General features: G+C 49.9%; 1 protein-coding gene across 7 annotated transcripts in view; it reads left to right on the top strand.

Annotated features, from left to right (window-relative positions):
• The window catches only part of EVA1C (eva-1 homolog C), an 80,550-nt gene that overhangs the window by 40,406 nt on the left and 24,198 nt on the right, over window positions 1-15,946 (top strand). For 6 of the 7 annotated variants that reach the window (XM_072740848.1, XM_072740847.1, XM_072740846.1 and 3 more), the window contains exons 3-4: window positions 1,256-1,379; window positions 10,182-10,334. In XM_072740848.1, the coding sequence (XP_072596949.1) occupies window positions 1,256-1,379; window positions 10,182-10,334 (277 nt within the window). The remainder of the gene's footprint in view (window positions 1-1,255; window positions 1,380-10,181; window positions 10,335-15,946) is intronic. The other variant, XM_072740851.1, reaches the window with a different exon arrangement.

The following is a 15,946-nucleotide window of genomic DNA, read 5'->3' as shown; positions in this document are numbered from 1 at the left end:
GGCACCTTGGCTCATCTGGCCCGGGGTTAAGCGTCAACAGGAAGTCCCCCCTGTGCATTTTTCAGCTGTTATTACACAGTTTGGAGCCAGCTCTGCCTTGAGTCCCGCTCTGGGGTGGTAATACGTGGAGCCACCCAAAGAGCTGAGTCATTTCACGAAGACCCTCGGCCATGAGGACGTGTACTGTCTTCGGGGGGTCCTCAGGGTTTCCCTGGGCTTCTTTCCTGACTTCATGCACGTCCATTGGGCCCCTGAGGGGATAACCTGGTAGGGCCAGCAGCCTTCATGGAGATGCTCCAGCAACTACTGTGAAAGCAGGGTGACTCGGGCTCTTGATCTGCACTAAATTCAGTCCAACAAGAATAAGTAAATTCTTGGGAAATTTTCACTGGACGTGGTGTCCTGTTCACAGAAACTGAGTGTAAGGCTTCTGTGGTTGGCATGGGCAGGGCTTGTTCCATTTTGGAAGTAGAAGAGCAGCAGTGAGGTGCTAAGGCCCCCCCAGAACCCCGTGTAGGGGGCTCCGTGAGCTTCCCCAGAGCAGATCCCTTCACAATGGAGTGAACTGCCTGGAAAAAGTTAAGAGAAAGAGATATTTGAAGGAAAACTTTTAAGCCAAATGCTCAACAGTACAGCCTGAGTATTTCACAAAGAAGGGAACAAGTGGGTCCTGTGCCCTTGAGGTTGGCAAGAGCGGGAATCGGGTTTTTGATTTTTATCCATTGGCCTGTGTTTGGGTTGGGTCTCCAAGGTCTCCCCCAAATGCTGAGTTCTCTGTGGTCTGTGCCAGGCTGTTTGTGAGGATGGAGAGCTCCGGCTCTGAGTCCTGATCCCCCAGAGAGTTCTCTCTGCCCTCCCGGGAGGGACCTCCAAATCCCAGCTAGCCCGTACCCCGAGCTTCTCGAATCTTGCTCATGTATCCTGGAGCCCTCATGATGCGGTGGTACTTTTGCCAGAACCATCGGCAGCGCTTCCAGCTGAGGCCGATCGGAGGCCTGTCTTCTGAAGGGGGGTCTGGCACTGTTGGGTCAGATTTCTTGTTCTGGGAAAGATCAGGAGACAGGAGCCAACCTGACCACGCAGGTATACGTGCTTTGTCTTAGACACAGCTCACAGCAGCTCGAAGGTTCTTGGTATGGAGCCCGGGCCCAGGCAGACAGGTGTCCTGCCTTCTCAGAGCGGCCCGGGTGTGGGATCCCCCAGACACTGCGCCTGTGGTTCTCAAGCCTATCCTTTCTCTACTCCCTTATTTTAGAAGGTGCTGGACGAATGCCAGAACCAGCGGGCCTGCCACCTCCTGGTCAATAGCCGTGTTTTTGGACCTGACCTTTGTCCAGGAAGCAGTAAATACCTCCTGGTCTCCTTTAAATGCCAGCCTAGTAAGTAACTTCCGAGGGGGACAGCGTCTTTGGGGTGTGGGTTCCCTGTTTCAGTCACACCCCTCATGGGAATTCTCTGCTAGTTGCTGTTTGCCCAACTTAGAAACGTGTTAATAGCGATGTCCTACCCGTTTTTTAAAAAATAGCTTATGTGGGTTTGTGTGTACTTGCATGTGTATACACCCATATGTCCGTGTGCATCCTTGCAAATCCCTGAATCTAAAAAATCCTTTGTAGGGGTTCCTGGGTGGCTCAGTCGGTTAAGAAGCGTCTGCCTTTGGTTCAGGTCATGATCTTAGGGTCCTGGGATCGAGCCTCCTGTCGTCAGGGTCCCTGCTCATGGGGAGTCTGCTTCTCCCTCTGCCTCTCCCCCACCCCACTTGTGCTCTCTCACACTCTCTCTCTCAAATAAATAAGTAAAACATTTTTTTAAAAAAAATCACAGTATTTTAAAAAACAAATCCTTCGTACTATGTAAAACTCAGTTGTATCCATGCTCAAGGTGTCGGGGGTGGCGAGAGGCTTGCAGTTGCTTTTCCCCCAAAGGAGGAGCCAGTCCTCCTTTTCAGAGGATGCCCACCTTCTGCTACAGGACTGCTTGTTCTCACTGTGGCCAGTCGCACAATTGCCACTGGAGCCCCTGCTTCCAGATCTTTATGAACTCGCTTCTTCCGCTTTCACCTCCAGCAGGGGCTCTGGACACGCTGTCTCTTCCTGAGGAAAAAGAGAGCTGAAGGGTTTCTGGCTGGAGCAACCTCTCTATTCTGGTTCTTACGCTCTTCTCCGTGGCCTTGTGCCACCTGTAATGCACATCGGTGTGTGGGTAACCCGTTGCAGGCCAAAAGGAACTGCTTTTCGGCGAGCAGGTCACACTTACAGGCGGGGAGGGTCAGCCATGGGTAACTGCAGCATTCGAGGCTCCCAGCAATCCTTGAAAACTTATTGGGAAGAGAGCAATGTTGTGGCAACAATATTGAACCAAAGGATCGTATGAAGGAATAATCATTTAAAAAAAAATTCTGCATCGCCATCCCAACACATCACTTTCGCGTTTGTGTTTTGTTCTCTGTTGGTTTCTGCCTCTGGAACTCAGCATCCCCCACAAGACGCTGGCAGCCTGGGTGCAAGGGGGGTGGGTGAGGCTTTGGGTCACACACGTGTAGTGGTCTCAAGTGCACACTTGCAGAGAAAACATTGGAATCTTTCAGCAAATACCCAGCCTTCTGTCTTCAGCCCTTTCCCTACTGGGGCCTGGATACCTCAGAACTGCCCTTATGGCTTTTCCCCCACACAGTGTGTTCAAACACACATTCACACTCACATGCACACACACTATCAGGCTCATCAATGTACGCACGGTCGCTCACACATACAGGCTGTCACCTGCGTGTGCTATTGCACGCATTTACACTGTCACAAACATAACTCACACGTGCACATGATCACAAACACCCACCAGCAGGCCCGGACTTTGCACACCCAGCCGAGCCCTCCCCGGGAATTCTTGTCAACTCGTGCCTCACTCAGGAAAATCCCTTCTACATCTCTGTGCTCTGGATCTCACACCCCTCTCAAGGCTTAATCTCCAAAGTGGGCATCCTGGGGCACCTGAGCGACTCAGTGGTTGAGCATCTGCCTTTGGCTCAGGTCGTGATCCCGGAGCCCTAGGATCGAGTCCCGCATCAGGCTCCCTGTAGGGAGCCTGCTTCTCCCTCTGCCTGTGTCTCAGCCTCTCTCTCTGCCTCTCATGAATAAATAAAAATTTTTAAAAAATGGCCACCCTCCTTCCATGGTGGCAAAGACAGTCCTTTTTCAAATTGGCCCTTGTTCAGAATGGTAAGGACTGGAGAATCCGGGTGGCGGAAATACGCCATCTATTGTGATATTGTGATCTCTTGTGATATTGTGATACTCTTGTGATACTCTTGTCACATCTTCTCTGTGTTGGCAACTTTTCATACTAAAAAGTCGTGAAGGACCAGCCTCTAAAAGACGTAAAAAGGCCCTTGTGAAGTTGGGACCCCGAGTATAAGCCAGTGCCAGGCTACAGCTTTAGTCCTGCACCAAGTGATTAGGTCTGATGGTTTGCTAATTTCATTTCAGCAGAACACTTATTAAGCACCCACTGTGCACAGGCACCAGGCCCGCAGTTGGGCATGAAGAGAACTCGTTTTGCAGAAGGTTTGTGGATGGTGATTCCATCTGGGACGACTCCCAACGTTCCTTCAGCCAGCGAGCCTTTACTGACAGCTTCACGTAGCTCTTTCCTTCTTGTCCTTTAGGTTCTAGCAAATATCACTTTTCTCTAGAAAGACCAGATGTGTCCAAAAAACATCTCAGGAGGAGCCCTGGTCTCTTGGTGCCGTGCAGTAGCTGAGGGGGAATGGACCCCGGCAGGGGTGCAGGGAAGGCTTTCCTGGCAGGTGATGATGGAGCCGGGGACTGCAGGGTAGGGTTGGGCACAGAAGGAGGCCTGTGGCCGGAGGAAGCAGGGGGCTCTGGGGGGTGGGTGGGCAAGCAGGAGCACCGGCCAGGGAGCTGGGGCAGGATCCCCAGGCCCTGATGGCCAAGGAAGGAGGTGGACTCTTTCTGTAAGGTGGCATTTACGCAGGGAGGGTGCACAGCTGGGGTTTTAAAGTCCCGTCTGGCTGCCTTGTGTGGAACAGATTAGAGGCAGAGCCCTTGTGTCTTGGTCTGTTGGAGCTATTATAACAAAATGCTATAAACTGGGCAGCCTGATGGTGCAGCGGTTTGGCACCGCCTGCAGCCTGGGGTGTGATCCTGGGATCGAGTCCCCCATCGGGCTCCCTGCATGGAGCCTGCTTCTCCCTCTGCCTGTGTCTCTGCCTCTCTCTTTCTGTGTCTATGAATAAATAAATAAAATCTTTTAAAAAAATGCTATAAACTGGGAGGCTTATGATCAACAGAGGTTTATTTCTTGTAGTTCTGGAGGCTGGGAAGCCTGAGATGTAGGTACTGGCAGCTTTGGTGTCTGCCGAGGGCCCCCTTCCTCCCAGAAAACTATCTTTTTGCTATAACCACTTTGTCAGAAGGGACGAGGAATCTCTCCAGGGTCTCTTGCATTAAGGGCACTAATCCCATGCATGGGGGCTCTACCCTCCGACTTAAGCACTTCCCAAAGGCCCCACCCCCTAATAACATTGAGTTGGGCTTTAGGATCTCTCTCACCTTGAGCCTATGGGAGACCAGAGCACCCAGGGTGACATGAACATTGGTGACCTGAGGCCCTGTGGCTGGGAGGTGGCCCCTGTCAGTGCTGTGAGGTGAAAAAAGAAGGGAGGTGATTCCTACCCCTCCCTCCTCTTTCTCTGTAGCCCTCTTGCCCCAGAGGCTCTTCTTTGTGCCAACCTGAGCGTGACACCAATTGTCAAAGACGCCCCTGGTGCACCCAGGGGTGCGGGGACCCAACTCTCATCACGAAAGCATCTCTCCCCAGCTCTGCCGGTGTGCGGTGAAACCTGCCACCGTGGGAGTATTTACACCAGGGAGCTGGGCAAACACCACCAGTCAGGGCTGGCTTGTCGGCTGCTGGGAGAGCTATTTTACCAGCAAACCTCACTAGAAAGAACCTTCTTTTCTGGAATGGGCATCATGCTTCACCTCCTTAAATCGCAGCCTTTCAGGGGATCTTGGTTCCAGAGATGCTTGGGATTTAGGCAGTTCTGGGTTCATACCCCTGTGTGCCATGCAGTGGCAGCGTGATCTCGGGGAGCATCAGGAAACTTCCAGCGTTGGGTCCTTGACTCAACTGTAAAGTGAGGATGATGCACCGTCTGCATGGGGCTGCGGTAAAGAGTATAGAGTACAGCACGGCGTAGACTAAAACTCCAGTGCTGTTTGTGAGATGCTTAGCACAGGACTTGGCATGCAGTGGCCCTCGGTGATCGGTGGCCATCATTCTGGAAGGCAGATTAACATCATCCTTGCTGAAGGTGTGACTGACTGAAGGGCCCTGAGACATCAGATTTAGGGGAGGGGGGTCAGGATGAGGTTGGTCCTAGGTGCAGGCAATAGCAGGACACGAATTTTATTTTATTTTGTCTTATTTATTTTATTTTATTTTGTTTTATTTTATTTTATGTTTTAAAGATTTTATTTATTTATTCACGAGAGGCACACAGAGAGAGGCAGAGACACAGGCAGAGGGAGAAGCAGGCTCCTTGCAGGAAGCCTGATCCAGGATTCGATCCCAAGACCCCAGGATCACAACCCCAACTGAGGGCAGATGTTCAATCATTGAGCCACCCAGGTGTCCCTGTAGCAAATTTTAAAAACATATTAAAAGTGACTAAATCTCTCTCTGTATGTTGACAATATGGCATGCATGGCTGTTGTAAATAACATCAGTAATCACAGGGCCTCTTGGGGCTGGTCACCCTCCCCACCCCGCGTCGAAGGACCCCCGCTGACATGCAGGTGTGTGCGTTATTAAGGAAGCCCCACATGGCCCTCTACTTGGCAGAAGTAGGAGGGGGACCTTGTTACTGTTGTCTTTGGAGAAGATTCCTGGCTGTCCCCCTTCCCCGGGCTCCTGTCACTCTCGCCATCCAAACCCACAGGGCTGTTGGCGACCCTTCTGGAAGGCTGCCCCCGCCTTTCCTAATCTGAGACCACAGAGCACTCTTGCCCAGCGCTAAAACAAATTCTCTCTCTCTATGAAAAGTAGCAATTTGTTAGTTGTCCTGTTGCTTTTAGGACCAGGAAGTGTCACTCTTAGGTGACAGTGAATTAGCACATTCCCAAGGAACTGAAGGACCCAACATCACACAGCGGTAACTCCCAGGCACTTAGTAATGTGACACTCACAGGCCCTTCCATTCCAGGAGATGATTTGCCCCATAATCTGGGGACAGGATCACAGGAGGCCTGACACACGGGTGTTGTGTTACTCTGGGTGAGTTGGGCGGGCATCGAGGCCTCCTTTAACGAATGGGCCTTAATACACCAGAGAGGTGGTGGCTAATAAATGCACTTCATGACAAGCCTTAAAAAGTCTCTCCTAATTTTAAAAAGTTCTGATGAGGGATGTCTGGGTGGCTCAGAGCTTGGGCGTCTGCCTTTGGCCCAGGGCATGATCCCGGGGTCCTGGGATTGAGTCCCACATCGGGCTCTCTGCAGGGAGCCTGCTTCTCCCTCTGCCTGTGTCTCTACCTCTCCCTGTGTGTTCCTCATGAATAAATAAATAAACTCTTTAAAAAAATAAAAAATAAATAAAAAGTTCTGATGAAAGAAAGGAAAGAAGAAAAGAAAGAAAGAAAGAAAGAAAGAAAGAAAGAAAGAAAGAAAGAAAGAAAAAAAAGAAAGGAAAGAAAGATCCTATTAAAAAGGAAAGCTTCCAGTTTGCTGAGATAAGACTTGGTTTTCATCCTTTTTGGCGAGCTCTGCAACTGGAAGGCATTCTTAACATTTTTCAGCATTCTCCCAGTTGGAAGGGTGCTCGGGCTCTTTTGGTGTGTCTACCCATGCCCTCTGTCCTGCATCAAAGGCCATCGTTCATTCTGGACCTTTGAAGTAAGGCAGTATTTTGGTGTTGGTGGGATTTAGCATTTACTCAGAAAAAAAACACTGAAAACCTCATACCAGCGCAGACGTGACTCACCAAAATCAAACCCTCCGATGTCAGGGTCAGACTTGGTGTTCTTTTTGTTTAGAAAAAGAAAACAAAGCTTTTCTTGGCTTTAGGTTTAAACTGTTGTATTAAGATTCCAGTGACCGGGCAAAGGGCATTCTGGACATTGCTTAGTCACCACTTAAGTTTTCCCTCCTCTGTTCCTTGTGTCTTCGAAGACTCGGCCAGGCAGGGATTCTGTGAGCATCTGTAATCTGGTTCACATCTTTCATTAATCTCGAGTGTTCTCATCATCACGCATTAAGGAACAGAACCAGGCTGATCAGCGCCAGAGCTGATGGTATCTTGAGATCCTGAAGGTTTCCTCACTGCTGCTTCTCTGTCCGGTGGAGAAAAGCACAGGAATTTACAAGTGACAGAAAGGTGGAATTTATATTTGGAAATTATTTTCTTTCGTGTTTTAAGTTTGAGGCTTAAGCATCAAGGATTCCAGGACACGAAGTCCCACGACCACCCAACCGACCACCCAACCGGTTGACCGGATGACCAGGGGTTGCACTAGTGTTTACCACTCACACCTTCCTGTCAGTGGGGGACTTTCAAATTGGCTTGATTACAATGCAGAGTAAGGATTTTACATTTTGGCCCGGGGTACATAATACACCCACAACTGAAAAGGTTTTATTTTTTTTTTATTATAAAATAGTGTTCATCCTTTTTTTGCATGATGCACTTTGATGTTTTCTAAACTCTGTTTTTTTGAGTTGTGGGTCACAATTTACTAACTTGATTTCATGAAAAGAATAGAATAGAATAGGCTTCAAATAAGTTTGAAAAGCTTTAGCTTGAGATGTATGAGGGATCTGGGAATGGTCTTTGCGGGGGTGATCATGGTGGTAGTGGTCATGGGGGATGGTCATAGGAGATGGTCATGGGAGGGGTGACCATGGGAGGTGGTCATGTGGAATGGTCATGGGAGGTGATCATGGGGGGAGTGGCCATGGGAGATGGTCAAGGGAGGGGTGACCACGGGAGGTGGTCATGCGGAATGGACATGGGAGGTGATCATGAGAGACGGTCATGGGGGTCGTTATAGGGGTGGTTATGGGGAGTGGTCATGGGAGATGGTCATGGGGGGAGTGGCCATGGGAGGTGGTCACGGGGAATGGTCATGGGAGGTGGTCATGGGGATGGTCATGGGAGGTGATCTTGGGAGATGGTCATGGGGGTGGTTATGGGGGTAGTCATAGGGATGGTCATGGAGGATGGTCATGGGGGTGGTCATAGGCAGTGGTCATGGGGATGATCATGGACAGTGGTCATAGGAGATGGCCATGAGGGATGGTCATGAGGGGTGATTCATGGGGGATGATCATAGGAAGGGTGGTCATGGGAGGGGTAGTCATGGGGCAATGGCTATGAGGGCTAGTTTTCCTTCTTCTTGACACATTCTTCCTCCCTATCCCTGGCTGTCCATGATAGCCTGAGTAGCTCATGTAATTTAGCTCCTGTTGGCTTATTTGGCTGAAAAATCTTCCCATTTGCTCTGTAGCTGCAACATGGCTTGAACCTTATTCTCACCATCATCATCACAACCACCTCTTCTTACATCAATACAGAGTTGGACATTTTATAAAGCATTTTTATATTTATTCTTCAACTTGACCTATTTCAAAGTAGAAAAATCTAGTATGGGGGTGATATAGTGATTTTTTTTCCTTTCTAAAATGTTGGGGAGGTGGGTAGAAGGGAACTATACATACAAATAAATGACCATAGTCTCCTTTGTGTTTTGCTTTGTGTTGCTTTTGCAAAGTTTAAGGTAAGTGGCAGGCTAGGGAAAGGTATCTGTAACACATAATAGACGAAAGTTGGCATCCAGAATATATGAATCACTCCCACAGTGTCTAAAAATCCAAAACACAACATGCCAAGGATCTGAAGAGGTGATAAAATTCATTGATACATTTAAAGATATTAGAAAGGGGCTTAATCCAGAAGACAAGCTCAATAAATATTAACTTTTATTATTTTTGAAATATCTTTATTGAGGTATAATTTGCATAGCATAAATGTCACCCATTGCAAGTGTGCCATTCATTGATTTTCAGTAAATCGCTGAGTTGTGCCATCACCACCACTGTCCAGCTATAGAACATTTCCATCATCTCAAAAATGTCCTGTGTCCATTTCTTATCATTTTCCTTGGTTCCCAAACCTCAACCCCAACGGAACCACTAACCTACGTTCTGTCTCTATAACTTTGCCTTTTCTGGAGCTCTCAACAAAATAGGATCATACCATATGTGATCCTTTGTGTCTGGAGTGTTAACTATTATTACTTTTGGAATCAAATCATTCTGAAACATCTTTATTAATTGAATGTTTTTCCAGTACATTCTTAAAAAAAAAACAAACAACCCAATCAACTATATTGTTCTGAGCAGCGCATTTACAACATTAACGCTGTGTGACGCTGCAAAGGGAAATGTTACGGTGGTATGCGGATTAAACAAACACACAAATCTTTTCCTAAATTCTTTGGAAACAATCTGTGACCTGGTGTGGGTTGTTGTAAGGTAGCACGCGATGGCAGCCTGAGCATCAGTTGCTCTTGGATCACCAGACTAGGGGCAGACTAGGGGCAGACTCTTTATACTTTTCTAAAGAGGGCCTCTTCACAAGACACATACTCTGCTTTCTTCCCTTTTCCTAGCCAAGGAAATAGTTTGCTTTTATGTTTTCTTTTTAAATATATAAATGGGGGTGTTAGAACATTAGGAAGTCTGGCAGTGAGGCTTATTAATCGGGCTGTCTCCAGAAATTTAATCTGGTCTTTAATTCCTGGTCTTTAACTATGTGGGTCCAAGCCAACGTTTGAGGAAAGGCTTCCTTCAATTAAGGAATCTCTCTCTCTCTCTCTCAACATCCTTTATGGCCAGGCCCATCCCCAAATCCAGCCCAGCGAGCCCTGCCTTCTGTACCTGGTCCCTGGCCCCTGTTTCCTCTCTGTGCACCTGCTGTCATTCCCGCCCTCTTCCTGAAGGGAGCGCTTTTTATTCCAGGGTCAGACCCCATGGGGCTGGAGGGTTGGTTCCCACTGTCCTCAGGGTGCAGCCCCAGAGGGGGATGAGTGGCCAGGGCTTGGGCAGGGCTCCCCGATTCCTTCTGAGAGGAGCTGATGGTGCCACTGATTTTTGTTTCTGCTTCAGATGAATTAAAAAACAAAACCGTGTGTGAAGACCAAGAGCTGAAACTGCACTGCCACCCTTCAAAGTTTCTCAACATCTACTCTGCGAGCTATGGCAGGAGGACCCAGGAGAGGGACATCTGCTCCTCGGAAGGGGAGCGGCTCCCCCCCTTTGGTATGTGTTTTTGTGTGGCTACCATTCGGTGCCGAGGGGATTAGGGCCCTGGCTCCCCATCTAGTGGTCAGGACCTGGAGGAGAGGGACGTTCGAGGGCAGGGAGGAACCACCCACAGAGTCCTGCCTCCTTCTGCCCCACATTTCCAAATCTGTCCACTGTTTAGTCATTTCACACAAATAGTTATTGAGCACCCACTGTATGCAGGGCCCTGTTCTATGTGTGAGGGAGTCTCAGGTACTAACAACACATGGTCTACATGGAACTGATCTTCCAGCAATGGACAAAGAGGTTGTGAGAGAATGAACAAACAGAAGGAGCCCGCGTGTCGTATTTCAGGTCCACATATGTACTAAGCGGAAAAGCCCATGGTGGAAAGGAGGTTGGGGAGGCTGGGGTGTGCTGCAGAGAGGCATGGTCTTCCGGGGTCTCCGGGATGCTGAGCAGAGACTCGAAGGAGGACACCTACAGATACCTGGGGCGGCGTCCAGGTAGAGAGAAGAGCCTGGACCATCCCCGGTTGTTTAGTGTGCAGGGGAGCTCAGTGGGTCGTTCTTCGCAGCGATCTGCCGTCTGGTGCTGAGAGGTGATGGCCAGGATGTAGGGCCGGAAGCTCCCCCCATCGGAGTCACCGATGTTATGATTAGTCAGGGCTCTCCAGAGCAGCCGAACCCACAGGAGATGCCTATATGTATTTGGGGAAGAGAGACTGATGTTAAGGAATCGGCTCACACGGCGGTGGAGCCTGGCAAATCTGAAAGCTTGGGGCAGGTTGACAGTCTGGGAACTCAGGTAAGAGCTGGTGTTCAGTCTTGAGTCTACGTCCTGTGGGGGTACCGGGCTGCAAACAGGCAGATTTGTTGTGCTGCAGCCTGGAGGAAAATTTCTGTATTCGGAAGACCTGGCCTTTTTTTTTTTTTTTTTTTTTTTTTGACTCCAGCAAACTTTATTTTTGGCCCCAGGTCAGGGCTCCCAAAAGGCTTCCTAGCCAGTCATTTCAGAGTCTTCTACAATCATTACCAAGTGGGCTTCCTCAGGAGGCCTTGCCATCCCCAGCTCTTGACTTCTCCTGGTGCCACCCTCTCCTGTCACCTGGGCTCCAGTCTCCATCCAATGGCCCCAGGAATTCAAAGCATAGCTACCAGTTTGAAGGTGCCCTCAGGCTTCACAGGAACCACGTGGACAAAAGTCTTATAGAGCACAGCACCCTTGGGCAGCCTGGTAACCAGCTCCACAGCCTCTGTGTTGCTGGGACTGGGCACATAGACGTCCTTAGTGTAGCGGACCACTCCCTCCTCCAGGGCATACAGGTGCTTCTTCTTCCCAAGGCCCACATGGGTGCCTGGGTGCCAACGGAAGTGGCGCTGAGTTGCAAGGATGTTGCCAGCATGAACGTAGTGACCCTCCATTTTCCTGAGGCCAAAGCATTTGCCTGGTGACTTTCCACCCAGGTTTTTGGAGCTGCCACCTGTCTTCTTGGATGCATATCTGACGGCAAGAGACGCAGCCTGAGGGGGGCTCAGCAGGGCAAGATGGAAGCCCCTTGCTATGTGACAAGCACAGGGCTGGCAGTCCTTGCTTTCAGGCCTGCAGACACAGCCAGTTAATCAGGGATACGCCAGAGTCTTCAGAGAAGCCTTGTGAGACTCTGGAGTCTACAAGTTGAGTTCCTGAAATCAGGTTTCTGAAGTTTTAATGAACAAAGGGAGTAGCAGCCGCCCGCATCCTCAGCGGACCTGTCTTTGCCCTTCAGTCCTTCAACTGATTGGTTGAGGCCCACCCACATCTGGAAGGGTAATCTGCTTTACTCAGAGGCCCCTTTGTTAACTAAATGTTAAATGTCAGTCCCGTCCTTAAAATATCTTCACAACCACTTCTAGACTGGTGTTTGAATGAATGATGGGACACCCTGGCCTAGCTGAGTTGAGATGTAAAATTAACCATCACGTACCCCAGTCTGCGGTGGGAAAGCGGGCCTGACCTGTATCCTCCGTATTACCAGAGGGAACAGACAGTCCCCACGGGGAGACAGCCCAGAGAGCTGCACTGTATTCATCAGAATCTAAAACGAGCTCCGAGTGTATTAAGTTGCTACAGTCACATGTGGAATTGAACATTCATTTTTAAGAAGAGATTCATACAAAACCAGTATCCTGGATCTGAAAAAATAAAAGAATGTAAAGTCACTGACCACACAGGCAAATTCTTGGGCAAGACTAGAGAGAGAACAAAAAGCTGTTCCCAAGGAATGCGTGCCACCAAGGCCCCTGGCCTGGTGTTCCGGGAAGGAAGGCCCCTCGGTGGTGGATGGTGGAGGGTCATTTGAAGGGTGGCTCTGGTTGCCCTGGTGGCCCAGAAAGACAGGCTGAGTGAAGTGCTGTCTGGATTAGCTCTGGGGGAGAGGACTCCCATTTAACAGGCTTGGGTGCCAGATGGGGCAGAGAGGTCCTTGGTGGGGGCTTCCCATGGTGTGTCACAGCACCACCCTCTGCCCCACGCCCCCGTGAGTGACCTGGGGGTTCCTGACACTCCGGTCCCCCTCTCATGTAACACCTGCATGTGTTCCGAACATCTCCCTCCCCTCTTCCTTCGGTCCAACTACCACATCGGCCCAGGGGACCATCGCCAGGTCATTGTGGTCTCCCTCCTCCCTGGCTTGCCGTCCCCACCCCCCACCCCAGGGTGGCCAGAGGCATTCTTCTCAAGGGCCAGAGTGATCGCTGTTCTTCTGAACATCCTGTAGTGACTCCCATATGGTCTTGTCCCCTTGGCTGCATAAGGGGCCCTTGGTGACGTGAGCTATTTCTGCAAAAAGGGACCCTCCTTCTTAATATTGGGGTGGGGCACCCCATGTCTCAGGCTTGCCACATCGAACTTAGCCCCAGGTGTTTGGGGAGGCAGCACTAAGTCACATCTGCTTCCGCTGTTGCTTTGGGCAGAAGAAGTCGGTCAGCCAAGCGGGCAGATCCGCACACAGGGTGAGTGATTTACGTGCCCTGGGTCGCTGCCTTTGGTTCCTGGGAAGTTGGATGGGAGTTGGGTTTAAAGGGAAACGCAATCAGCCAAAGAAAATGTTAGCAGACATCATGGCTAAAGGACAGGTTGCCATAGAGACTTCGAGGAATCCTTAGGTCAGCCAGCTGTGCTCGTGCCATGAATAGCCCTAGTGGACGCGGGGAAGGTCTGTGAATGGGAGACCATGCCCCTTGCTTAGCGTGACACTTGGAAAGTGTCAGCCCTGGCAAAGTCACAGGGCAAAAGGAGGTTTCCTCGTCCTGGCTCCCCGGCCCCTCCCTTCCCTCACGGTCAAGGGCTTCTGTCCCTCGCCCCATTGGCTACACTTGAGGTTGGCTGTTGGCTGCATTCGGGACCCGCTGCCAAACCCTGGAGAGCGCCCGGCCCTGTGCTCTACACCCGGAGAGAGGCTCACAGGGAAAAGGAGAGGCCCTGGGGAGGCCAAGGACCCACCCTTAGTCCCTTCTTCGCTTGGCAGCCGGAGAGATATTGATAAAATAAATCTGATCACAACGCCCACCCCCCACCCCTTAAAGCCCTGTGCTTTGCCCACTGTAATTAGAATAAATCCAGTCTCCCAGGCCTCCAAACTGTGGGGCACTACACACTCATTCATAGCCTGGAGCCTTTGCACAAGCCCTTCCTCTGGCCTGGAATGTTTTCGCCCCATCAGGCCGGAACCAAGTCGGATGTCCTTCTCAGCCAGGTCTCCTGGGGCTCCCTGCCCGGCCAGGCACCTCGTCTCTGCAGTCTCAGGCGGGCCTCCTCCCCTTGTGTCTTCATGACATGGAAACCATCATTCCGTGTCTGTGGTCTGTTCCCCCAGGGGAAGGTAAGCCCTGTCTGCTGCCCGCAGGATTCCCAGCAGCTGGAGCAGGGCCTGGCCCAGAGTAGGGCCTGGATGAATCAGTGCCCCTCCTGAGGGAGGCGCCCCCATGGTCTCCTGCAGGTGGATGGTTGCCAGCCCAGAATGCGGGCCCGGTGTCGTCACAGCCTCCAACCCCTCATGAGATGCTGGAAATCCGGATTTTTTTTTTTTCTTAATGTGAAATGTTCCAACTTTTTAAAACAGTGCATGAGCCAAACAAAACATGCCTACAGGCCACATCCGGTCCACAGGCTGCCAGTGTGATCTCTGCTCTAAGAACTCAGCAACATCGCTTTGAAGAAGGGGGAAAGGCTGTTTATTCTCCATCCTGGGACCTGACATGAATTTGGTAGGATGACTGTCTGGGGCCGGGTGGTCAGGCCTCACTGTGGCGTCTGGAAGGTGATGTGTGTACAGTTCGTCTGGTGGATGAGCTGCAGTCTGGTGGAAGCCCATAGGCTCCAGCCCTGGTGCCTCCCTGGGAACATGCGTGGTGGGGGCCACCCAGGCCCCAGTGAGGCCAGGAAGCTCCGCTGAGCGTGGCTTTAGCACTGAAAAAATCCTGAGGGAGGGCATTTCCAGTTCTTTCTGAGAGATGGCGAGTAGGATCACCGTGACCGTCCAGAACCAGCACCATAAATACATTTAAGGGAAATAGGAAACCAGTGCAGCCATGGATGTTACCCATCAAGTGAGAAGCTCTTTCCTTTCTCAGGGTCTCCTCCAAGTCCTGGTGTGTGAGCTTAGAACAGTTTTTACCTAATGGTGATCCTGAAACAGATATGTTTGATTCTGGTTTGAAATTTCACTTTATATCCAGGGTGTCTTCTAGGCCGCCAGCAAAATCCTCACAAAGCCAGTCATTTCTTCACGTCTTGTGACAGGGCTATAGTATAGTATTTAATTTACCGTCCCCTGGTGGTTGGGGGGGGGGGTGTCTTACTGCTTCTGACTTTCAAATATTCTAAGTGATGTGTATTATGCTTGTAGCTTTTTCTTTCCTCTGGATTGTTTCCTTGGGATAAATTCCCAGAAGTTTTATACTGAAAGAGGGCGTGGGCATGTTTACAGTTCTTTATATGTATCCCCGGAGTTCTTTCCAAAAACTTTTGTACCAATTTATATGCATAAACAGCGATGTAAGCCTTTGGGTTTCCTTGCAACTCTGGCAGACGTATGTGTGATTTTTCTTAGGATCTAATTTAACAGATATAAGATGATCCTCTTACTTGCCTTCCTTTGAATATTAATGACTATGAACATTTCCCATGCTTTTGTGGTTCTTGTATTTGCACTCTCGCCCACCATCCCTCTAGCCTTTTCCCCTTTTTTTTTTTACCCCTGGTGGGACCCTTATTTTTCCCCCCAAGTATTTTTAGATGATGAGTAGAGCTGTTAATCCTTGACGTGCTTTTCCTGCCACCAGTCTCCCTCTCGAGAGAGATATCTAGCATATCAGTGCCCATTCACTTTGAAGGTGGAAAGTTCTACTCTGAGATGTACTTGGCATCAAGGTGCAAAGGTTAGAGAGGCGCTTCTCTTCAAGGCCTTAGACTTTTACTAACACTTTTCCTTCAGGTTCTCCCAACTGATGCCCAAAGTTCAGTTCCAAAGCCACATCCGCATTTTGAGGAATTCTTTGTATCTCAGAAACTCACTTTTTTTTTTTTTTAAAGATTTTATTTTTTGAGAGAGAGAAAAAGCACAAGCAGGGGGGAAGGTCAGAGGG

The sequence above is a fragment of the Vulpes vulpes genome, chromosome 15 (genome assembly GCF_048418805.1).
Source record: "Vulpes vulpes isolate BD-2025 chromosome 15, VulVul3, whole genome shotgun sequence".
Taxonomy (NCBI): Eukaryota; Metazoa; Chordata; class Mammalia; order Carnivora; family Canidae; genus Vulpes; species Vulpes vulpes.
The sequence above is the reverse complement of the archived record's forward strand: the minus strand, read 5'-3'. Positions and strand labels throughout refer to the sequence as shown.